This window comes from Carcharhinus amblyrhynchos, chromosome 8 (genome assembly GCF_965287045.1).
Source record: "Carcharhinus amblyrhynchos chromosome 8, sCarAmb.v2.hapA, whole genome shotgun sequence".
Classification (NCBI taxonomy): Eukaryota; Metazoa; Chordata; class Chondrichthyes; order Carcharhiniformes; family Carcharhinidae; genus Carcharhinus; species Carcharhinus amblyrhynchos.
The window spans coordinates 37,245,319-37,270,746 of record NC_137331.1 but is presented as its reverse complement, the minus strand read 5'-3'; the positions used below and the strand labels follow the sequence as shown (position 1 = coordinate 37,270,746).

Sequence of the window (25,428 nt, the reverse complement as noted above, 5' to 3'; positions counted from 1 at the left end):
CTGGCATTCCATAGAGAGAATAAAGGATATGAATGACCAAACAGCAGATAAACTGAAATCAGAGGGTAAACTGTGATGCATGAAGATGTGGGGAGAGGGGAGGATGGGTGGGAAAGAGGAAAATTGAGAAAAGAGGTGGAAGGGGTAAAATTGAAAGAAAAACCGCCTTGCTCACAGCAAGATTTCTATCCAGCCTCCCAAGTCTTGGAAAATGTCATCTCTTGATTTAGAAAGTATTTGCTAGATTTAAATCTTCTCTAGAATGTACTCATATTCAAACAATGATGTTGGAGTAAATGTAGTGGATGAAGGTAATATGTTTGGAGGTGCCTTGGCTGACTGCACACACAGCATGGATGTGAGAGTTAGTATCATTATAAAGGAGTAGGGAGAGTTGTCCTTTACTGATTGGATGCTGTGCCAGCTCCTGGGTGCTGTTGTTATTGCAGGAGCAGCAGCCACTGTGCGGGCGGTGCCAGTCAGTGCCAGCCCGGCCAGCGGGGACATCTGGAGATCAATTGCAAAGTGGCAGAGGCTCGGAGCGACCCCCGGCACAGCGGGTGGGTGAGTGAGGGACTCCCCGCCCCCGGGGCCGGGGGTCATCTCCCAATCCCATTTTGGGTTGTTTCTCTTTTACCATGCACGCGCGCATCCCGAGCGAATGAGGGCGCGCGCGCGCCCCCCCCCCCCCCACACACACAGGTCGCACGCACGCGCATGAACTTGAAGGTGCACGCGCGGGGGTGGGGGCTAGGGGCGCGAGCCGTGGGCTGGGATGTCCAGTTCCTGGAGTTTGTGTGTGTCTGTGTGAATGCCTGTGTATCTATGTGTGTGTCTGTATCTGTCTGTGTGTGTGTGTGCCTGTGTGAGAGTGTGTGTGTCTGTATCTGTCTGTGTGTGTGTGCCTGTGTGAGAGTGTGTGTATCTGAATGGTTATGTGTGTGTCTGTATCTGTCTGTGTGTGTGTGTGCCTGTGTGAGAGTGTGTGTGTCTGTATCTGTCTGTGTGTGTGTGTGCCTGTGTGAGAGTGTGTGTATCTGAATGGTTATGTGTGTGTCTGTATCTGTCTGTCTGTGTGTGTGCCTGTGTGAGAGTGTGTGTATCTGAATGGTTATGTGTGTGTCTGTATCTGTCTGTCTGTGTGTGTGCCTGTGTGAGAGTGTGTGTATCTGAATGGTTATGTGTGTGTCTGTATCTGTCTGTGTGTGTGTGTGCCTGTGTGAGAGTGTGTGTATCTGAATGGTTATGTGTGTGTCTGTATCTGTCTGTGGGGGTCTGAGTGTGTCTGTGTATGTGTCTCTGTTGTATACCTGCGTGTGTGTCTAAGTGCATGTGTCTGTGTGTGTGTCTGTGCGTGTGAGTGGGATTTTGTGTGTCTATGTATGTGTATGTGGGGGGGGAGGGATTTTGTGTGTCTGTGTGTCAGTGGGATTTTGTGTGTGTCTGTCTGTGTGAGTGGGATTTTGTGTACCTCTGTGTGAGAGTGGGGTTTTGTGTGTGGCTCTGTGTGTGTGTAGGAGTGCGTCTGACACACTGTCAGCTGCTGGCGGCTCTCCATCACTCACACATACACATTGCACATCAGCAGAGCTTAGCTCCTGCCTGGGGAAACTCCTGCCCATCACTGCAGCAGCAGCAGCCTCACAGCTCACATTCCAGCTGCGGTGTAGTGGGAGGGTTGGTTGGTGGAAATCACTGGCTCTATCCAACAGTGGCAACAATCACCATTGGAAGCAGAGAGAGAGAGAGCAGGAGAGACGAATTGCTTCAGAATGCGACTGACTGAACACTTTGTCAATCTCTCTCAGGGCAGTGTCCAACTGCGGAATTAATTACTGGAAATAAGCGAAAGGCAGGAAAAAAAAGAAAAAAAAGTTTGGTTTGCCTGTGTGTGTTGGGGGTATTCCGCATCGACCCAAGCCCAAGGCAGCATGAAGTCTGCAGAGGAAGGTAACTGATTTTTCTATTGAACTTGGTTGAGAAATTACTTTCTTTAATACAGTGACACGCGTTTCTCTTTCATTTTGTGTGTGTGACGTGAAGGTTTGGGGATTCACTCGGGTGCGTTATCCCATCTATAAGAGTGAATAACGTTTAAGAAAACAGTTTGTCTTGGGTGGGGTGGGGTAAAATGTAAGGGTGAGAGATGGCAATTATTGATGGAGAGTTGGAAGGTTGGCAGCAAATTTGCTGGGGCTGTTGGGGGGGAGGTGTAGATGTTAGAGGGTGTCCCCCTTAGCCTTTCCCACTGGCTACATGGGCAGACCTGTGTAAAGTCTGGTTACTGGCCGAGTGTGTCCTGTCTGCACCCAGTGAGGTTACCCCGAGTGTCTCCCACCGCTGTCAGGAGCATTGAGCTGGGGATTGACTTGTCATATGGAAGTTTGCAATCCGGTTGAATATTGTATATATCACACCCATGATTTTGCACTGATTGCCCAGCTCCAGTTTAAACAGCAGCAGTAATTTGAGGAGTCTGGGGAGGGTTGGGGGGGGGGGCGGAGAGATAAAACTATTTTTTTCTCACTCTTGCCAGAAATGGTCGGGAGGAGGAAAGAGGGGAAAAAACGATCTGAATGGTCTAATTCAATAGTCTGGGCAGTGGCAAGCTCTGCCAAAGTACACATTCTAATTCAAACCGCTTGGCATGTATTCAAGATGTTACACGCGTCTCATGTGATTAATGGGCTGTCAGCTGGATTTAAGATGACCAGATTTCCATTTTGGGGCGGGGGTGAGGGGGGAATGTCCCAACTCTCATATGTAAAACAAGAAATATCAAATCAAAGAGTGGGTCACCTTTTACTGGACTCAATTGACTCTTTAAGCCCCAGGAGTGAACCGGCTTTTGTTTTCGATGTTACTTTCCGTTTTTTTTCGTAGGATGATGCACAGCACAGAGGAGGGCCGTTCGGCCCATCCTGATCCGTGCTAGCCCCTCAAGAGTCACCCGATCAGTCCCGTTGCCCACTTTAAGCCCAATTTTTCTTATTGTTTAACCAGTAGCCTAGGTCAAGGCAGAGACAAGTGAACTGGCATGCAAGTTCAAGTGAGGAGCTGGGGAGAAGGGAAAATGTAATTCTTCCCTTTCCCCATCTTCTCTCTATTATCTGTGTGTGTGTTTGTCAAGGGTGGGGAGACGTTGGGGGATGCCTGCAGTAGTAAGCGCGAGTCATCGTTCTGAGATTCAGTAAACAAAAAAACGGGTTGAAGGGGCGGGATCTGAATGAACCATGTGGATATGAAAGGGCACATCTCAGCATCAACCACTAGTGGTCCCCTTTGCAAAGGCAAACACAGTTCAGACCTGGCTGAATCTCAGTGATCTAGGCAATTCGAGATGTGGGTTCATCCAAAAAAGTGACAACGCACAATTATTTATACATCAACAAATTTTGCAAGGATAAATGATGCGTTATCCCAGCTTGGTGACATTTTTATATGTCTTCACGACAAAGGACTCCTTGCATATAAAGACAGCAGATGTGTGATTTTGACACGTCACTGTATATAGAATTGGTGCAGCCTACTGATCTTGTTTTCCTTCGCTTCAGCATTGAAGTGTGAATATTTCAGAAAGGAGTCTCGAGGGCAGCACTCCTCTTTAATATCTTCAAAAACAAAACTGGCATTTACTTTTGTAAAAATGATTTCCTGTTACATTCGTGAAAATACCCACAAAATAAAGCTTCTCAAATGCCTGCAACTCAGCTCATTCCTTGCGCGCACGCAATTTACTAATAACAGACTAATTGATAGTTATTGCCTATTAGGTGTGTCTCGTCCAAGTGTACATGTTAAGATGTGGGCATCTAAAATGAAAAAAAACTTACAGTTAAATAGCGCCTTTCACAACCTAAGGACGTCCCAACGTGGTTTAAAGCCAATGAAGTAATTTTGAAATGTAGTTACTGTTGTGGTCTAGGACACGCGGTAGTCAGTGTGAATACTGAGAGGTCTAGACAGAGTGGACGTGGCGGGGATGCTTCCACTAGTGGGAGAGACTAGAGCTCAAGGGCACCACCTCGGAGTGAAGGGACACCCCTTTAAAACTGAGATGAGGAGGAATTTCTTCAGCCAGAAGGTAGTGAATCTGTGGAACTGATTGCCACAGAGGGCTGTGGAGGCCAGGTCATTGAGCGTCTTTAAGAAAGAGGTAGATAGGTTCTTGATCAATAAGGGGATCAAGAGTTACAGGGAGGAGGCAGGAGAATGGGGATGAGAATCGTATCAGCCATGATTGGATGACAGAGCAGACTCAATGGACCCAATGGCCTAATTCCGCTCAGCTATCTTATGGTTTTACCTACACAGCAAGCTCCCACAAACAGCAATGTGTCAATAATAAGATTTCTTTAAAGTGATGTTGGGTATGAGTGATAAATATTGGCCAGGATACAGTGGGAAACTTACTTGCTCATTTAAAATAAAATGTAAGATGGGATCTTTGACTGGGCTGGTGGGCAGGGTCTCAATTTAACACCTCTTCTGAAAGACAGAACCACCAATAATGCGGCATTCCTGCAGCACAGCAAGAGCCTAGGTTTTGTGCTCTGAAGTGGTACTTGAACCCACAAACCACTTACTCAGAGGTGAAAGTGCCAATATTGTTGAGTGGGAACTCTGTGTCACAATTCATGACCCACAACATTAAGGAATGTGCCTTGATCTTCCACAAGATGATTATTGGTGAGGAATGCTCATGTTTAACACAGACCACCATGTCAACACCAGGAATTTTAATGACGGTGCTGGTCCCATCATCACAATCAGCCCAGAAAATACTCAAATAGAAGTTTCTCACATTGCTGATTCTGTGAGCGACACAGCCTTACTGACCATGTCGTTACTTGGAAGTATTAAGTTTTCGTACAGAAGTTTCAACTTCTGTTTTAACTTCCAAGAGGAATTCAGCAATCATATACTTCCACTGGATTGATCCATGATTATCTTTGGCAATGTCTGGCTGTGGTTTGCTGTTGGCTTCTGCAACGTGGCTGACCAGGATTCTCTCCCACTCTGACTGCCTCCCATCAGGCAGGATTTACAGACAGATAATCAACCTGTTTGGCCACATTATAAACACATCTTCCATGGCCTTGAAGTCCTAAGTGGGACTCTAGACTGGTCTTCTGGTCCAGAGATGGGCATGCTACCCTCTGCGTGATCCAATTAATCTGACACTCACTGCTCTTTGTCTATCACCTTGCAAACTTCTCCTTCTCCGGTTCCTTTCAAAAGTAACTATTAAACCATGCATTCAAGTAAAGCTTTCCTGATCATAGCAACCTGCTGCATTAGAAAAAAAAATCCAAATTTCTCCAGGACTTTTTTTTTTAACCAGTTATTTTAAATGTGTCATCTGGTTACACACCCAACTGCTACTGCAAATCTTTTAAAGTTTTTCAAGTTTATTAGTATCACCAGTAGGCTTTCGTTAACACGCCAATGAAATTACTGTGAAAATCTCCTAGTTGTACGGCATCTTGTAGAGAAGTTGCAACAGATTTTAGTAACTGTCTGCGTTCATTATAGTTAATTTCTGCTTCCTGAACCTCATCCCAATCCATGCACCCGCCTCCTCCCTCACTATTGTCTCCGCATCAAACACAAAAAGGTGAAAAAGACTAGGTCTGTGCCCTAAATTTCTGATTTCGATGTTGCTGATAGGAAGCGTAATGAAGGGAAACATTTCTCAAGAAACAAAGGAGAGAACATCTTAGAACCACAGGACCATAGGAACGTTACAGCAGAGACCCTAAACTCTTTGAAAAGGTACTTGGATCTGCATCTTAAGTGCTGTAAGCCACAGGGCTATAGGTCCTGTATAGTACCATAGGAAAGTTACAGCAGCAAAAGAGGCCATTCAGCCCATCTTGTCCATGCCAACCCAAGGACACCAAAGTGCCCTTTCTAATCCCACCTTCCTGGATCCGGCCCAAACTCCTGTATCTTATAGGACTTAAGATGCAGATCCAGCAAATTTTGAAAGAATTTAGGGTCTCTGTCTCCATCACCAACTCAAGCAGCAAATTCCAGACACCCACCATCTTCTGTGTAAAAGAAAAGTTCTTCTGCATGTCTTCTCTACACCTACTTAGGGCAAGAAATATTTGGCTTTTTTTTGACCTTCCCATTTTACACTGTAGGGATCCTCTGATAAGATTCAATGAAACCTGTATTCAGCACTGGCCAGAAGTTGAGTACGTTTTTCACACCGTTTTGGTGCAGTCTCTTTCTCTAAAGATGATGTTTAATTGGCATATGTAACTAACTGCCAAACAGTGTATAACTCCCACAGAAAGATTACATTTAAATTAATTTACAGGATAGGGTTCCAGAAAAAAGTAGAAGTAGAGTTTATTTATTAATCACAAGTAAGGCTTACATTAAAGAAATTACTTTCTTTAGAAAGTGAAGAAATTAAGTTTCTGTAAAATTCCCCTCGTCACCACTCTCGGCGCCTATTCAGGTCAGTGCATCTAACCAGCACGTCTTTTAGACTGTGGGAGGAAATCAGAGCACCTGGACGAAACCCACACAGACACAGGGAGAATGTGCAGACTCCACTCAGACTGTCACCCAAGGCCAGAATCGAACCTGGTTCCCTGGCACTATAGGGCAGCAGTGCTAACCACTGTGCCACCATGTCACCCCAAAGCAAAAAAAGGAAAGCAGTCATTGAGGACAGCTTAGCTTTGTATCTGTAACTTTTCAAACTGGTTTGTACTTTTATCTGATTTCACAAAACCCACAAACAACCATCTGTTGGCATTACTTTTAAACATGTATCACGTCGCTACTGCGTATTTAAAAACAGAGCTCCCATCTACTTTCCTGCTTAATTCTCCCAACACATACACCATTTTCCATCAAATTGCTCCACTCTCTGGTCGCATCAAGAGAAATCTATTAGCTGTAAATTTTTCTTTCAGTTCGCGGCATGATTTTCAGAAAATACGGTTTAAACAAATTAGGAGCCAAGAAGTAAAATTAATATTATGCCTCATACACATGAAGACACCGCAAGATTTAGGAGAAACTTAATGCCAAGCAAATTGTTGCTGCATATCAAAAAATACCCTTTTGCACTCCAGAATTGTTTTGTCTACAAAGTTGACATTTTTGCAAAACAGACTGAAAGCTCGGTTGAAATTACATTTTTATGAAAATAAGGAGGCTGTCCCCAAGGCTCTGATGCAACTTCTCATTTTCTATAGCTGAAATTATTTTTCTCAATCACCATCTTTTTCTCAGTATAGAAACCACTTAAAAATAAGCATATATGACACACAAGTGAGTGGGTGAAATATCCTCTAGCTACTCTACATTTACATTCTGTGTATTAAAAGAACCACCTTTCCAACCTTTACAGTGAATCATAGAACCCCTACAATGCAGAAGGAGACCATTCGGCCCATTGAGTCTGCACCGACAACAATCCCACGCAGACCCTATCCCCTTAACCCCGCAATATTTACTCTGCTAACCCCCTGACACTAAGGAGGGAATTTTCCCCTCCCACCCGCAATGGGAATCATAACGGGTGGGCGGGGGAGGACCATGCAAAGGTTCAATGATCTTGGGTGGGAATTTTCCGGTTTTGGGGTGAGTGTGGCTGGAAAATCCTGCCCTAAAGGTCAATTTAGCTTGACCTATCAACTTACATGGATTGTGATTACATGATGCTGAGTTCAGCATTATATTGGTTTACCAACAAGTGGTGAAGGACATTATAAGTCGTATTTCAGTAGTAAAGCATTTAGTTAGAAGATAACCTATTGCCTTTGACAAGCCCCAGACAGACAAGCTTCAGATGTCTAAAAATGTAATGGCTCATTTTTTTTCTTTGAAATGAACCTGTTTTAAAATCTCTGTGGGGCTCTGTATGCATCAGCTTTAACTCGTAGGCTAAGGAAATCCCCTTGGATCACACCCACATCTTTATCAAGGTTGTCTGCCTCAGCCAACAGATGGCATAAACCAGATCATGGACTCCTTGTGATAAAAGGCTGATCACACCAGCAACAGTGATAAGCAGATGTGTACCAGCAGGATTCTCTGTCTACATCATTCAAGCTAAGATAGATGGATGTCGGAACCCTGAAAAATTTACAGCTAGTAGATTTCTCTTGATGCAACCAGAGAGTGGAGCAATTTGATGGAAAATGGTGTATGTGTTGGGAGAATTAAGCAGGAAAGTAGGTGGGAGCTCTATTTTTAATACGCAATAGCAACGTGATACATGTTTAAAAGTAATGCCAACAGATGGTTGTTTGTGGGTTTTGTGAAATCAGATAAAAGTACAAACCAGTTTGAAAAGTTACAGATACAAAGCTAAGCTGTCCTCAATGATTGCTTTGCTTTTTTTGCTTTGGAGCAGCATAGTGGCACAATGGTTAGCACTGCTGCCTCATAGTGCCAAGGACCCAGGTTCGATTCCAGCCTTGAGTGACTGTCTGCGTAGAATTTGCACATTCTCCCCGTGTCTGTGTGGGTTTCCTCAGGTGCTCCGATTTCCTCCCACAGTCTAAAAGACGTGCTGGTTAGATGCACTGACCTGAATAGGCACCGAGTGTGGTGACGAGGGGAATTTTACAGAAACTTAATTTCTTCACTTTCTAAAGAAAGTAATTTCTTTAATGTAAGCCTTACTTGTGATTAATAAATAAACTTTACTTCTACTTTTTTCTGGAACCCTATCCTGTAAATTAATTTAAATGTAATCTTTCTGTGTGAGTTATATGTTGTTTGGCAGTTAGTTACATACGCCAATTAAACATCATCTTTAGAGAAAGAGACTGCACCAAAACAGTGTGAAATATGTACTCAACTTCTGGCCAGTGGTGAATACAGTTTTCATTGAATCTTATCAGAGGATCCCTAAAGTGCAGAAAGAGGCCACCCGGTCCATCGAGGCTGCACTGACAACAATCTCATCCAGGCCTTATACCCGCAACGCCGCACGTTTACCCTGCTAATCCCCCTAACACTAAAGGGCAAGTTAGCAGGGCCAATGCACCTAACCTGCACATCTTTGGAGTGTGGAGGGAACCGGAGCACCCAGAGGAAACCCATGCAGACATAGAGAGAATGTGCAAGTTCCACACACACACTGACCCAAGCCAGGAATCGAACCCATGTCCTAAGCACTGTGAAAAGTCTGACAACACCAGGTTTTAGTCCAACCGATTTTATTTGATAGTAAACTCACAAGCTTTCGAGGGGACTCCCTCTTCGTCAGGTGAATGGACCATTCACCTGACGAAGAGGGAGTCCCCTCGAAAGCTTGTGAGTTTACTATCAAATAAATCGGTTGGACTAAAACCTGGTGTTGTCAGACTCTTTACTGTGTTTACCCCAGTCCAACGCTGGCACATCCACTGTGAGGCAGCAGTGTTAACCACTGAGCCACCATGCCACCCTTAATGTAGTCTATGGTTAAATTTTCATCAATTCCAATAAAACAAACGTTGAACAGAAAAACAGTGGGAATTATACTAAGCCATCACACCTACATGATGACACTTTTGGAAAACAGAGTCAATATTCATGGAGTAAGATGGTAACTTTGTTCTTTCTTGTGTAATAGGAAATGCCAAATGAGACACTTAAGTGTTTGTTTTCATTTAGGATCAAGTCAGATATGAAAGCAGGAAAATACACAGACTCAAAGTGTTCATGCTACAAACATCATGACTGACTGACAACGTCATGCCTCACACCTTTCACTTCAGGTCCTTTGTGGCACTGGGTTCCCCCTGCCACGGCTCTCATCATCGCTTACAATCAAGAAACAGCAGCAGAACGTAATGAATCCCTATCAGTAACTGCTTTTCCTTTACTAGCCTTGATCCAGAGCCCTATCCATCAAACCCAGGACAATCAGGATATTCATGTGTATCGGTAACCGATTAGATTACTGAAAAGCAACATGAACAGAAACAGACATATTCGTGTGCTAGCCCCGTGCAAACACTAAATATTGTCAGTGCTGGAAATTCTCTGCTGCTCCCTCATTCCCAAACAAAACATAAAACTATAGCTATCTAAGTCTGACATACCCAGGTTCAATTCATGGCTTATACTAGGGAATGATAGGAAACTACAACTGACCATTATACCTTGAAACAATGAGCAGAATATCAGGCAGATTTTCACTCCTAATCAAAATCTAGTTACATGCTGCTGGAAGACTATGTATGTTGGACGTTGCACATGAGCTGAATTAGGCCTTGTCTTAATCACTGACTATAATGCCAACTCACATTGTTTAGGCTCCCATGTCGCTGGATTAGTAATCCAGAGACCCAGGCTAATGCTCTGGTAACCCAAGTTCGAATCCCACTGCGGCAGATAGTGAAATTTGAATTCAGTAAAAAAAAATCTGGAATTAAAAATCTACTTTTAATGAAACCATTGTCAATTGTCACAAAACCTCGTCTGGTTTACTAAGGTCCATTGGGGAAGGAAATCTGCCATCCTTACCTGGTCTGGCCTATATGTGACTCCAGATCCACAGCAACGTGGATGACTCTTAAATGCCCTCAGGGATAGGCAATAAATGCTGGCCCAGTCAGCTACGCCCACATAAGAACATAAGAAATAGGAGCAGGAGTAGGCCATCTAGCCCCTCGAGCCTGCCCTGCCATTCAATAAGATCATGGCTGATCTGTCGTGTCTCAGTTCCACATTCCCACCCTCTCCCCATAACCCTTAATCCCCTTGCCTATCAAAAATCTATCAACCCGTGTCTTAAATATATTTAGCGAGGCAGCCTCCACCACTTCAACGGGCAGAGAATTCCAGAGATTCACCACCCTTTGAGTGAAGAAGTTCCTCCTCCATTCTAAACCACCCCCCCTTTATCTTGAGGCTGTGCCCTCTAGTCCTACTGTCCTTTCTGAGCGAGAAGAGCCTCTCCACCTCTATCCTATCCATCCCATTCATCATCTTATATGTCTCATTCTTCTAAACTCTAACGAGTACAAGCCTAGTTTATTCAGCCTCTCCTCATAGCTCAACCCCCTCAACTCCGGTATCAGCCTAGTAAACCTCCTCTGCACTCCCTCCAAGGCCAAAATATCCTTGCGTATGTGCGGTGACCAAAACTGCACACAGTACTCCAGCTGCAGCCTCACCAATGCCCTATACTGCTGCAGCAAGACCTCCCTACTTCTATATTCAATCCCCCTTGCTATGAAGGCCAGCATCCCATTTGCCTTCCTGACCACCTGCTGCACCTGCAGGCTGGGTTTTTGCAACTCGTGCACAAGGACCCCGAGGTCCCTCTGCACCGTCGCATGCTGCAGTTTTTCGCCATGTAAGTAATAGTCCTTCCTACCATTATTCCTACCAAAGTGGACAACTTCACATTTGCCAACATTAAATTCCATTTGCCAGTTCCTGGCCCATTTGCTCAGCCTATCTAGGTCCTTCTGCAGACTCTCCACACCCTCCGCACAATTTGCCGTTCCACCAATCTTGGTGTCATCAGCAAATTTCAACACCATACACTCGGTTCTCTCCTCCAGATCATCTAAATAAATGGTAAATAGCTGAGGCCCCAGCACCAACCCCTGGTGGCACTCCACTAGTCACCAACCGCCAATCCAAATAGCACCCATTAACCCCCACTCTCTGCCTCCTATTTGACAGCCAATCCCCTATCCATGCTAACACCCTACCCCCAACTCCATGCCCTCTGACCTTCTGTAATAACCTCTTGTGAGGCACCTTATCAAACGCCTTCTGAAAATCAAGAAACAATATCCCATGAATGATTAAAAAACATAAAGAATGGTCACTTGACTGAGGTACAAGCTGAAAACCAGTTGCTAGTAGAATCCCCAAGAGTGAGTGTTGGCCTCATGTTTTAGTATTTTCTTTTGTAAGGATGAAATATTAACCTTTATGTCCACTGTATCAATGTGAAATGGTTTTGATTCACATAAACATTGCAGTTATAGTATAATGGTATCCCCAATCTGGTGTCAGAGTGCAACTCAACATGAAGCAGAGTGAGAATTCCTGGAGAAGGAAAAATTACATTCTCTTTACTTCTGATTTATATCATGTAAGTTAACCTTGGTGAAAATCTACTGCCACTAAACTTTTTGATTTTGATTTGATTAGATTTGATTTATCATTGTCACATGTATTAGTATACAGTGAAAAGCATTGTTACAGGTTCTTCCCCGCCTCTAAACTTGGAGTTTAAATAGACTGTAGAATCATATAATCCCTAGTGTTATTTGGCCTATCTAGCCTGCACCGACAACAATCCCACCCAAGCCCTATCCCCACATATTTACGCTGCTGCCCCTGACACTAAGGGGTAATTTAGTATGACCAATCCACCTAATCTTTGAGTGTGGGAGGAAACCGGAGTGCCTGCAGGAAACCCATGCAGGCACGGGGAGAAGGTACAAACTCCACATAGACAGTGACATAAGGTTGGAATTGAACTCCGGTCCCTGGTGCTGTGAGGCAGCAGTACTAACCACTGTGCCAATTTTGAACAGAAATGAGGAGAAATTACTTCCATCAGAGGAATTCACTACCTCAGAGTGAAGTGGATGCCAGGACATTGAATAAATTTAAGGAGATAGACAGATTTTAATTAGTTATGGGTTGAAGGGTTATGTAGAATGGGCAGGAAAGTGGAGCTGAGGCCATAATAAGATCAGCCATAATCTCATTGAATGGCAGAGCAGGCTCGAAGGGTTGCATTGCCTATTCATGTTCCTAGTTGTTATGTTCTTATGTGAGTCACCAAGGTTACTGCAACAACACTTCCCTACTAGTATGCCAGAAATCCGGGGTAGTACTCTGGGAAACTGGGTTTGAATCCCACCAGGGCAGATGGTGAAATTTAAATTTAATAAAAATCTGGAGTTAAAAGTCTAATGATGACTAAGAAACCGCTAATGCCCTTTGGGGAAGGAAATCTGCTGTTTTTTTTACCCAATATAGCCTACATGTGACTCCAGACCCTCAGAAATGTGATTGATTCTGAAATGGGCAATTAAGGCTGGGCAACAAATGCTGGTCCAGCCAGTGATGCCTACATGAAAGAATAAAAAAACTCTGCAAGTTCTACTGCCAAGAAGGACAAGCAGTAATGTCTCTTGGGAATACCTCACATGCAAGCTCCTGCCCAAGTCTTCACTGATTGGATTTGTGCATTTGGGTTGCATAATATTTGGCTGAGTCAATATAGTGGGATTTCCTCACAACACTCTTGTGAGAGAACATTCTTCACAAGGACAAGAGCAGTTCGAGAAAGCTACTGCCTCTGTCTCAAAACTATTAGGGATGGGCAATAAATCTGGTCTTGTTCCAATTGCCCACATCCCAGAAACAGCTGAAAAATGTTATCAGCATAAAACAAAATAAGTGATTGGATGGATTTTTGTTAATTTGTTGCAGGGAAAGGAACACATGGGAGGATTGAAGGATATTTGGCCTAATGATGTGCGGGTTAGGTTGGTTGGCCATGCTAAACTGCTCCAAGATGTGCAGGTTAGGGGGATTAGTGAGGTTAAGTACGTGTGGCTGGATTCTCCAGCTGTTCATGACAGCGGGATTCTCCTGTCTTGCTACAGCGAATGGAGATTTGGCTGAGTGCCAAATTCCCCGTCCTCTCTGGTGGCAACAGCAGTGGGGCATGAGTGGCTGGAGAATTCAGGCCATGGTGTTACAGTGATAGGGCCTCGGTGGGATTGTTATCAGACAGTGATTTCAGGCTCAATGGACTGAATGGCCTTCTTCTACATTGTAGAGATTCTATGATTCTGTAATATGGAGGAAAATGCAAACATTTATTGCCATATCACAGTGCCAGGGACCTTGATTTAATTCCAACCTCAGGTCAGTTTGCATGATCTTCCTGTGCCTGCATGGGTTTCCTGTTGGTGCTCCAGTTTCCTCCCACACTCCAAGGATGTGTGGGTTAGGCTGATTGGCCATGCTAAATTGCCCCTTTAGTGTCAGGGAGATTAGCAGGGTAAATATGTGGGGTTATGTGGATAGGGGTTGGGTGGGATTGTGGTCAGTGCAGACTCAATGGGCTGAATGGCCTCCTTCTGCACTGTAGGGATTCTATGATTCAACACACACAACTGAATTATGAATGGATTATGTGTGCCTGTGGTTAAAGATTGAAATACCCCTTATAATTATTAACATGGCTTCAAAGAAAAAAATAAAGTTTAAATTTATTTATTATTGTCACAAGTAGGCTTACATTAACGCTGCAATGAAGCTACGTGAAAATCCTCTATTTGCCCTACTCCGGGTACACTGAGGGAGAATTTAGCATGGCCAATCCACTTAACCAGCATGTCTTTTGGACTGTGGGAGGAAACTGGAGCACCCGGAGGAATCCCACGCACATATGGGGAGAAAGTGCAGACTCTGTACAGACAGTGACTCAAAGCCAAGATCGAATCCGCGTTTCTGGCGTTGTGAGGCTACCTCGAACGCATGAAATACAAAAAAAATGCAAAATAGTGCGGGATGTTGGAAATTTGAAATAAAACCACAAAGTACTGGAAATACTCAGCAAGGTTCGGCTGAGTCCAGGGGAGTGGGGTGGGAGAGAAGAGAGTTAATGTTTCAGGTGGAGATGAACTTTTAACAGATTTTGGAACACAAGAAAGTTTATTTTCTCTGTGTGGTAGTTATCCTGAGCTGCAAAGCGAGGCATCTGTCTGACCTATGTTAATTTTCAGATTGGAATCAGTCACTGGGGGAAGAGAGTTTAGAGAGAGGGAACAGGGGTGATGGTGAATGCGAATGCAGGGCTGTAGTCTCTCTCTCACAGAAGATATTTAAATTTGGGCAGAGGAACACACTGTGTGACACCTCTCTCGAAACCCGGAAACTGAGGGCAATCGCAGATTAACACACACAGGAAAGAACAAAAAAAGTAACTGTAGCGAGAGCCAGATTCAATAGAATTAGAGGGTGCTAGGTCCAGAAGAGGTCAAGTCGCTCGCTGTGAGGATAAAGAGGGAAGGTGCTCTCCAATCTTCACATTCTGGGCAAGAGTGAAGACTTTGGCTTGGCTTCTCGTCTCCCCCAGACGCATTGTTGGATGTAGCGAGGAGCAGGAAAGGGAGTACAGTCCCCAGGGCGAGAGGGCTCTGCCCCGCTTCGCCTCCGACAACCCTGCACCCATGACTTCTCCCTGCCAGGACGAGGAAGAGTTTGACTTCAGTTTCCTCTTCGAGTTTAACCAGCGCGACTCAGCCGGCAGCAGCCAGGGAGGTTCGTATAGCCCCACCCTGCCTCTCCTTCTTCCACACCCCACCCCCTTGTGTAGCCACCTCTCTTTATAAAAGGTCTTTGAACACTCAACTCACTATGGGAAAAAAAGACAAGGGGTGACAATGGAGTAAGGCTGGAAGTCCTATCTATTGGAACACCTTGAAAAGCAGCTTCTCCTCGATGTGTTAGAAAATACCACTGGGGTTCGGAAACGTACTAATATTGAGTGGAGCAACCCACGTGCTGTATATATATGTGTATGTGTTGTGTGTGTGTGCGCTTTATCTCTACGCCCTTAGTTTCCTGTTTTTCTTCTGTCATTGCTAAAAATGTGGTCGAGTATTTTATTTCTCCACAGCGTTTGCTGATTTGATTCATTCTTCTCCCACTCGTATGTAACACTCCTGTCAAAACTATTCTGACATTCCCTGCAGCTGCTACAGGTTTGGGACGGGGCGATGGATTGCATTTTAGACTTCTTTTCGAGGCAACGTGACTATTTGATTTTTTTTTAGTTGGGGTGGTGGTAGGTCTGTACCCTGTACTGTTTCAGGTGTTTTCTATGAGAGAGAGAGAGAGAGGGAGATTTACCAATTGTAATTCCAGAGGTCACTATGCATGGCTGCTCCTAAACAAGGAATGAATGATGTTAGCAGTGATCAGGACACATGTCAGAAAGCTTTGTGACTACCACTATTGTCTATCCCGCCCCGCTCCCTATTAGATATTGAGTTTCGGATGAATTAAAACTCTTCCGTGGTTAACCACCTAGTGCAGAAGGAGGCCATTCCACCCATCAGGTCTACACCGACTGTCTAAAAGACCAACTGACCCAGCCCCATAATTCTGTGCATTTACCATGGCAAATCCCTCTAATCTGCACATCTTGGGCAAAGGGGCAATTAAGCATGGCCAATCCCGCTAATTTACACATCTTGGGACACTAAGGGGCTATTTATCATGGCAAACCTTCTAGCCTGCACATCTTGGAATAATAAAGGACAATTTAGCATGGTCAGTCCACCTAATCCACACATGGGCGTCATGGCAGCACAGTGGTAAGCACTGCTGTCTCATAGTGCCAGGGACCTGGATTCAATTCCAGCCTCAGGTCACTGTCTGTATGGATTTTGCACATTCTCCCTGTGTCTGCTTGGGTTTCCTTCAGGCACTCTGGTTTCCTCCCACAGTCCTAAAATGTGCAGATTAGACTGATTGGCTATGTTAAATTACCCCTTAATGTCAGAGGACCAGCTAGGTTAATATGTGAAGTTATGGGGATAAGGCCTGAATGGGGTTGTTAATGGTGCAGACTCAATGGGCTGAATGGCCTCCTTCTGCACTGTAGGAATTCTATGATCATTGGACTGTGGGAGGAAGCCGAAGCACCCAGAGGAAACCCATGCAGACTCGGGGAGAATGTCTTTGACAGTCACCCAAGGCCGGAATTGAGCCCAGGTCGCTGGCGCTGTGAGACAACCACCATGCTGCCCCATAATAGACCATCAATCTCTCTGTGCCATCATGTCACCTGCTTAACCACTGATGAAATCTTCAAATCCTAACCCCTGACTCTATCCTGCACACCACTGTTCACTCAGAGCTGAATCCAATGATGTGTCACCCCCGTGTCCTCTGACAAGCTTCAAATCGTGCATCCTAACTACCACTAGGGTAACCTCCACACCTACGGGGAGACGGTAGCATAGTGGTAATGTCGTTGAACTGATAATCCGAAAGCCTATGTTCAAATCTCACCATGGCCATCTGGGGGAATTCAAATTCAATTGATAAAATCTAGAATGTAAAGCTGTCTCAGTCAGGGTGATTATGAAATTACCATTGATTAACATAAAACCTGTTAGGTTCACTAATGCCCTTTTGGGGTGGCACAGTGGTTAGCACTGCTGCCTCGCAGCTCCAGGAGCCCAGATTCAATTCTGGCCTTGGGTGACTGTCTGTGTGGAGTTTGCACATTCTGCACATTCTCCCTATGTCTGCGTGGGTTTCTTCTGGGTGCTCCAGTTTCCTCCCACAGTCCAAAGATGTGCAGGTTAGGTGCACTGGCCGTGCTAAATTGCCCCAAGATGTGTAGGCTGGGGAGATGAACAGGCTAAATACATGGGGTTACAGGGATAGGGGCTAGATGGGATTGTTGTCAGTGCAGGTTTGATGGGCTGAATGGTCACCTTTTGCACTGTAGGGATTCTCTAATTCTGCTTCTCTTGATGGGTTCTGGTGATGTTGCCCACACCCCCTGTGCCACCGCAGGGCTTGACTATAAAGCTCTCTTCATTAATCCTCTGCATGTCACACTGTATAAACTGCACATATTCGCTAATCTCCATTTGGTTCCCCATTGCGCACACATCCTACAACCTCCTTCAGCTAGGTGTACCCAGTATGCATACTCTGCTCTTGTGACTCTTGGCATCTTTTGACCCCTCAATGCCCCTTGGAGCTTTCAGCTGTGCGGATGCCACATTGTGAAATTCACTTTCCAGGTGTCCCGAGTTCTTCCTTCTGGAAAATGTGCGCCGTATGCCTGTATCTTCACTGGTTTCTCCTAATGCTTCCCCCATCTGTTGTTGCTGCTTGGAAGCACTTGGGGATGTTTTATTAAGCTTCAGAGTGGTGTATAAATCAAGTTGTATCGCAGGCTGTAAGCACACAACTCAAGGTTGATAACTGCCACTCGAACCCTTAGCTGCAGTCTTAAAGTGAGTGCAGAATTACCAGTATTTCCATAAAGCATAACAAAGCAGCCAGCATCATTCCAGATGTGGCATCAGTAATAGAGTGTAGGAGATAAGTGTCAGCCTTAGCAATCTCCTATGCATCTTGCTGCAATTGTATGTGGTAAGCGCAGAGAATGGACGTCTAAATGATGAATAAACGATCGTAAATGTAAAAGTAGTGATGCTGTCAGTTTCAGATTATCAGCCAGCAATGTCATGGCAGTTTGATTTTTGTGGGCAAATGCATGAAAGTGGCAAGAGAAGCTCATTCACTCCAGAAAAGCTCATTCATCTTGTACTGGAACTTCTCTATTGGGAAAGCATGAAAAGATTTGCGGCATAAAATGAGGCCATTCAGCCCACCATGTTTGTGCTATCTGAAAAAGAGCTATCCAGTCTAATCCCTCCTTCCAGTTCTTAGCCTGTAGACCTGCAAGTAATCTGATTTGATTTGTTATTGTCACATGTATTGGTATACAGTGAAAAATATTGTTTCTTGTGTGCTATACAGACAGAGCATACCATTCATAAAGAAGGAAAGAAAAGAGTGTAGTATTACAGTGATAGCTAGGGTGTGGAGAAAGATTAACTTAATAAAAGGAAAGTCCATTTAAATGTCTGATAACAGCAGGGAAGAAGCTGTTCTTGGTGGAAATGACACCTCCAAAGCAGTACCTGGTGTGTTTTCAAATGCAGTGAGGGCTTTTGCCTTTCAGACAGTCCCCCGCCACTCCCTCTGGGTGAAAACATTTCTCCTCAACTCCTTCTAATCCTTCCACAATTCTAGTACTCAACATTTTGAACGTCCAGATCTTTTATTTTTGGTTCTCACTACTCTGCCTTCGCAGGCTATTCCAGACTTGAGGCACTGATCTGGGCAGAAGGTCTGTCCAGTGTTGGATTTAATTTTTCTTCTCACCCACTGGTAGTAATATTCCAAGACTTAAGCACAAGGTCTAGCTGACAGGTCAGAGTAGTATTGAGGGAATGCTGCAAGTTTGCATGTCAGATCTTTAAATTGAGAGATTAAACCAATACCAGGGGCAAATTTTACTGCTCCGTCCATCACAGGAAACGAAGCAGGTGAAGGGGCGGACTGTGGAAAGGTCCGATGACCTTAGTCAGGATTTTCCAGTTTCGAGGTGAGCGAGGCTGGAAAATCCTGCCCTGTATCTGCCCTCTCAGGTGAATGCAGTAGATCCTGTGCACTACTTGACAAATGGAAGGTGATAATCATTTCACCAACATCAGCAATTGACCTTTATTGATTGGATTTATTATTGTCACATGTATCAGTATACAGTGAAAAGTATTGTTTTTCACCCGCTATACAGACAAAACATACCGTTCATAGAATACATAGAGAAGGAAAGGAGAAGGTGCAGAATGTAGTGTTACAGTCATAGCTAGAACGTAGAGAAAGATCAATTTAATGCGACATAAGTCCATTCAAAAGTCTGGTGGCAGCAGGAAAGAAGCTGTTCTTGAGTTGGTTGGTACATGATCTCAGACATTTATATCTTTTTCCCAACGAATGAAGATGGAAGAGAGAATGTTCAGGGTGCGTGGATTCCTGATTATGCTGGCTGCTTTTCCGAGGCAGTGGGAAGTGTAGACAGAGTCGATGGATGGGAGGCTGGTTTGTGTGATGGATTGGGCTTCGTTCACGGCCCTTTGTAGTTTCTTGTGGTCTTGGTCAGAGTAGGAGCCATACCGAGCTGTGATACATCCAGTAAGAATGCTTTCTATGATGCATCTGTAAAGGTTGATGAGAATCATAGTGGACATGCCTAATTTCCTTAGCCTCCTAAGAAAGGGGAGGTATTGGTGGGCTTTCTTAACAATAGTGTCAGCATGGAGGAACCAGGACAGGTTGTTAGTGATCTGGACAGCTAGAAACATGAAGCTCTCAATCATTTCCATTTCATCCATGGTGATGTAGACAGAGATCATTTATCTTATCACAGTTTGAGGGTCTTGGAGTGTCCAGATTGATTGCTGTATTTCCTTACATCACAACAATGCCTACACTTCAAAAGTGTTGCCACAGTTGCAATACTTCCTTCCTAAATGTATGTTCTCTAAATCCATTCTCCTGCCTTAATTTGAAGTTATGTTATGGATTCATTCTGTTTGTGAAATAGATGATGCAGTCTAGGTCCATATTTGTGTTGTTAACGACTGCTGGTATCAAAGCTGTTATAGATGTGTGATGACCAGGGGCTGAAATATTAATACTTTATTCTCTACATGACAATAATGACTATACTTCAAAAGAACTTTGTTGGCTCTGAAATCCTTTGGGGCATCCTAAGGTTGTGAAGGTGCTACATAAACGCAAATCATGGAATCGCATCGAGCCTGGAGCGACAACAATCCCATCCAAGCCCTACTCCCAAAACCCTACATATTTTATCTGCTAATACCCTTGGCACTAAGGGGCCAGTCAACCAAACCTGCACATCTTTGGGATGTGGAAGGAAACCGGAGCACCCAGAGGGAATCCATGCAGACACGAGGAGAATGTGCAGGCTCATCACCCAAGGCCAGAATGGAACCCAGGTCCCTGGCACTGTGAGAAAGCAGTGCTAACCACCGTGCCACTGTGCCGCCCTGATGATTATGAAAATGATGATATGTTCTCTCTCTTCCTTGGACTTTTTTCCCTTTCTATGACCTGCAATGAATTGCAAATCTGTTATGCAAACACTATGGAGGACAATTCTCTCAGACCAATGCGCTGCTTTAGCGGGGTCAGGGCTTCCAGAGGAGGTTGGGACTGTTTGGGGGGAGGTCGGGATTGTTGGTGAGGGTGGGGGAGGGTGTGGGTGGGCAGGAGGCAGAGGTCGGGGCTGCCCAGGATGGAGGTAGATGGATCAGAAGATCGGGGCTAGCCAGGTGGAAGGGCACAGAAAGAAGTCTCACAATACTCGGTCAGAGTCCAACAGGTTTATTCGGTAGCACAAGCCACAAGCTTTCAGAGTGCTGCTCCTTACTCTGAAAGCTTGTGGCTTGTGCTACCGAATAAACCCGTTGGACTTTAACCTGCTGTTGTGAGACTTCTTGCTGTGCTTACCCTAGTCCAACGCTGGCATGTGCACATCAGGTGGAAGGGGACACTGAGGCCAGCTTGGGAGGCCAGCGATCGAGAGGTGGGGGTTGGAAGGCCAGTGATGGGGGCGTTTTGGAGGGGGGGGGAGGCAGTTGTAGGGCTGGCCAGTGATCAGGAGCTGGCAGTGGGGTGGGGGGGAGGTGTGCCACTGCGCATACGCCAATCTGTCAGAGCTTGCTCAGCACTATGCTGCTGGCCTCTTAGACGGGAAAAGGCTCTGCCCACAGAGTTTCGTAGTGAATCACCCTGTGATACACAGTGTCGAAGATTCATTCTGGAAATGACGCTAAAAAAAGACAGCAGGATTTATTCCCATTTTCCCGCAAATTGGGAACTTAGAATTTTTTTTTGGAGAATCCTGGCCTCTGTGATATTATCCATGACTATGTCTTTAGCTCTCCAGTCAAACTGACTAACAATAACTATGAAAGTGACATAAAATTGTTATTTTTAGCATCTCCACCTCTTTATAACTAATGGATCAGCAACTTACTTGCAGCTTATTTTGCAGGAAAGTAACATCCAACTTAAAATCCATCCTCAAGTGCCTGTAGGTGATGGGTTAATTCTTTCCCATGCATTATATTACTGGCACACAAGTACGTTTTCCATTAAAGTATGAATCAATATGTGGAATTTTCTGCTGTGGTGTTATTACAGAAACTTTCATCTGTGATGCACACTTAAAAAGTTCATGCAAAACAAATCACTTAAATAAAAAAAAGCAGCAACCAACCAGTTAATAAAAAACATCTGAAGATCTTGAGGCAGAAGATGTCTAAAGGAGCTAAACCTGTCGCTTGAGCCTTTGGGATTCATAGAACCATAGAAGCCCTACAGTACAGAAAGAGGCCATTTGGCCATCAAGCCTACACTGACAGCAATCCCACCCAGGCTTGATCCCCATAACACCATATACTTATCTTGTTAATTTCCTTGACACTAAGAGGCAATTGGCCATGGCTCAGTCATCTAACCTATACCTCTTTGGACACGAAAGGGCACTTCAGCATTGCAAATCCACCTAACCTGCACATCTTTGGAGTGCCAGAGGAAACCGGGGCACCCAGAGGAAACCCACGTAGACACGGGGAGAATGTGCAAACGCCACACAGTCACCTGAGGCCAGAATCGAACCTGGGTCCCTGGTGCTCTGAGGCAGCTGTGCTAACCAGTAGGCCTTTGGGCCGCCCTGTTTAATTTTCACAGAAGTCTACTGATGCCTTTGAGGGTCAACATTGTTGACTGAAAGCATACTTCTTTGACGTGAATGTGGCTAAATCTAAATTAAATGACATCTTTATTGCTAGAATTGCTAGCTAAATGAGCCCATAATGATTAACCTTGGTAATTGATGCTGTTCTCTCAAATAGTCTAAATTCCTTAAAATGTACAGCTTCACCCTCGCCAGAAGTCAAAATAGTTGGTGAATTTCTATGCTTGGGAAGGTGAGGAATGTCAGTACTGAGAATGGAATGTTTTTCTACATTTTACATCAGTTATCTGCATCAAGCCTTGCCAGATCGCCAGGTTGCTATATTTGTACTAAAGCTCTCTCCAGTATGCCTCAACAATATATCTGAAAACTAACCTTGGAAGAGTATCTCTACTATGCATCAATGTGACATTGCTGTCCTCCATGCCAACAATTCTTTTCTTTAAGTGAGAATTACCTCTCTGTATCAGATTGTTGCTACTGGAGCAGCACAGTGGCACAGCGGTTAGCACTGCTGCCTCACAGTTCCAGGGACCCAGGTTCAATTCCAGCCTTTAGTAATCCTCCATGTAGAATTTGCACGTTCTCCCCGTGTTTGTGTAGGTTTCCTCCGGGTGCTCCAGTTTCCTCCCGCAGTCCAAGGATGCAGGTTAGGTGGATTGGCCACGCTAAATTGCCCCTTAATGTCCAAAGATGTGTAGGTTAGGTGGATTGGCTGTGGTAAATGCATAGGATTGAGGCGAAAGGGTGGGGATGAGGGCCTGGGTAAGACACCCTGCTAGTGCAGACTCGATGGGCTAAATGGCCGCCTTCTGCACTGTAGGGATTCTGTGATTCCTACCGAAAATCTGCTGTCACTGTGTCACACTCATCTGTCTTGTGGCATTCCTGCACATTCACTGTAGCTCGCCTGTTGTTCAATTATGCTTACGTCGATCCCTCTTTCTTCTCCCTCTCCCTCTAGACGTTGTCACCTAGAAAAGACCTCTGCAGGTTTCCAGCTCTGATCAAGTGGCTAAAGCAATGAGATTTTCTTTTCTGGACCTCACTTTTTAAGAGCTTTTTTTTGCCCTTGCAATTTCAAGCACATCTTCATTTCTCGTGGCCTGTGTATGGAACTTTTGGAATATAATTCCTCAATTTTCTTCCACATCATTATTTATTGTCCAACATAAAGGTTTGGGCAATTTGTACTGTAGAGTTGTGCACACTAGGAACTGGTGCTGCTGTATTTTGATTCTTGGAGTCATCATTCATGGACCAACTAAAACCATTTAAACTAAATTTAAACTAAATCCATCTGCTTTACTGTGGTAAACTTTTAGATTCAAGTTCTCTTGGACCTGCCACCAAAGCTGGGGAGGCAGATTTAGCCCCTGAAATGCCAGAAGGCCATTCTTGGATGAAGATTCCTGTGAATCTGAACTAAAACATTACCAGTATAAAAGTAGCTGGAGACTGGCTTATATAAGTAGTAAGTCTGGGTTGCATTCATGTTCAGATGAGTAAATCAGTGTGCCACTGTATTCATCTTTGAGGAAAACCAAGCTTGCTACATGGAATTAGAGGGAAGCTTGTGCTGTTCATGGTTTAAAGAGACAATACAAATTACTTCCAAATGCCTTGTACTTGTGAAAATGAAGAAATTAAACCAAATTGGGACTCGCGTTAACTGAGTTTCTGTGGGGTGGCAGTTGCCCAGATGCAAAATTGATGTCTATTTGTATTCACTTTTTTCTTAATTCTCAGCCAAGGGCTCAATTTCTGCCCCACCATCAAAATGGATCCCATTAGTCTCGCAGTGGACACAGAGAACTTCTACTGTGCCTACCCCAGTCCAACGCTGGCATCTTCACATCATTACTTTCATAGTGCAGAAGGAGGCCATTTGGCCCATTGAGTTTGCACTGACTGTCCGACACTGACTCTCTTTCCCAGGCCCACCTCTGCCCTATCCCTGTAGCCCCACTCATTTATTCCACTCATCCTCCGAACCAACATATCTTGGGTCACTAAGGGGCAATTTAGCATGGCCAATCCACTGACACATTTTGGATGGTGGGAGGAAAATGGAGCACCTGGAGGAAACCCACGCAGACGTGGGGAGAAGGTGCAAACACCACACAGACAGTCACCAAAGACCGGGATTGAACCTGGGTCCCTGGTGCTGTGAGGCAGCAGATAACTTTGCCGCCCTTTATTCTTTCCGGCGAATTTGTTTTGTAAAGTTCTTGCATTCAAGGAGCTGTGTTAAAATCCCCATGAGAATTAATTATTAAGCAGGCGACTGCACTTATCTTGTGAAAATAGCTCTGGTATGGTACTGGAACTGTTTAAAAAAATTGCAGTGGTAACAGTGGTGAAATTGCCAGCATTTGTTGTCATCACCCTGAAACTGGAAGCAACTTCTGACCTGCACAGTTAAACACAGAAATCGAGAGGATGCTGTCCGTGATTTCTTATTCCTCCACAGAGTTCACTATTGAAATCTCTGCAGTTGGAAATCATCGAGAAATCACTGAGTTGCCATGAATTTCAAACTTTCACATCATTTGTTTGTGTTAAAAAAACCTTCAAAATTGTGCTGTGTATTGGAGTTTTTAATGGGGCAATAGGTCATAATCACTGTTGACCCTCCCTGACTCTGAAAAAAGAAAATTTATTAGTGGAATTTCTCGTTTCTCCATTATAATAAACAATTTCATACATTTAATATTCTTTAATAGCTTATGATGGCTTTTTCAGATTCTAACTTAATCTCATTTATATATGTGTCCCAATCTTTGTTCAAAAAGACAAAGGGAATATAAGTGATGTAAATACTAATAATAGCACCATTCCTAACCTTTATTATCTCTATTTACATTCTTTTTGTCTGTGCCATTCTTATCAAATACAGCTCCCCCTTCTCCCCACCCTCATAGTATGAATCTTGCCCTATTTTCCTTGTCTTCAGCTCTGATGAGGGTCATTCTGACTCAGAACATTGGCTCTATTCTCTCTCCATTGGCCCTATTCTCTGCTGTCAGACTTGCTGAGATTTTCCAGCATTTTCTGGTTTTTGTTTCAGATTCCAGCATCCACAGTAT

At 44.4% G+C, this 25,428-nt stretch overlaps 1 protein-coding gene across 2 annotated transcripts in view; it reads left to right on the top strand.

The window, feature by feature from the left end:
- Nucleotides 1-1,678: 1,678 nt before the first annotated feature.
- Nucleotides 1,679-25,428, top strand: part of nfatc1 (nuclear factor of activated T cells 1) — a 292,641-nt gene continuing 268,891 nt past the window's right edge. Inside the window, exon 1 of one of the 2 annotated variants that reach the window (XM_080193896.1) lies at nucleotides 1,679-1,950. In XM_080193896.1, the coding sequence (XP_080050022.1) occupies nucleotides 1,932-1,950 (19 nt within the window). In that variant the 5' untranslated portion in view covers nucleotides 1,679-1,931. Of the gene's footprint in view, nucleotides 1,951-15,179; nucleotides 15,274-25,428 lie in introns of those variants that run through there. The other variant, XM_080193895.1, reaches the window with a different exon arrangement.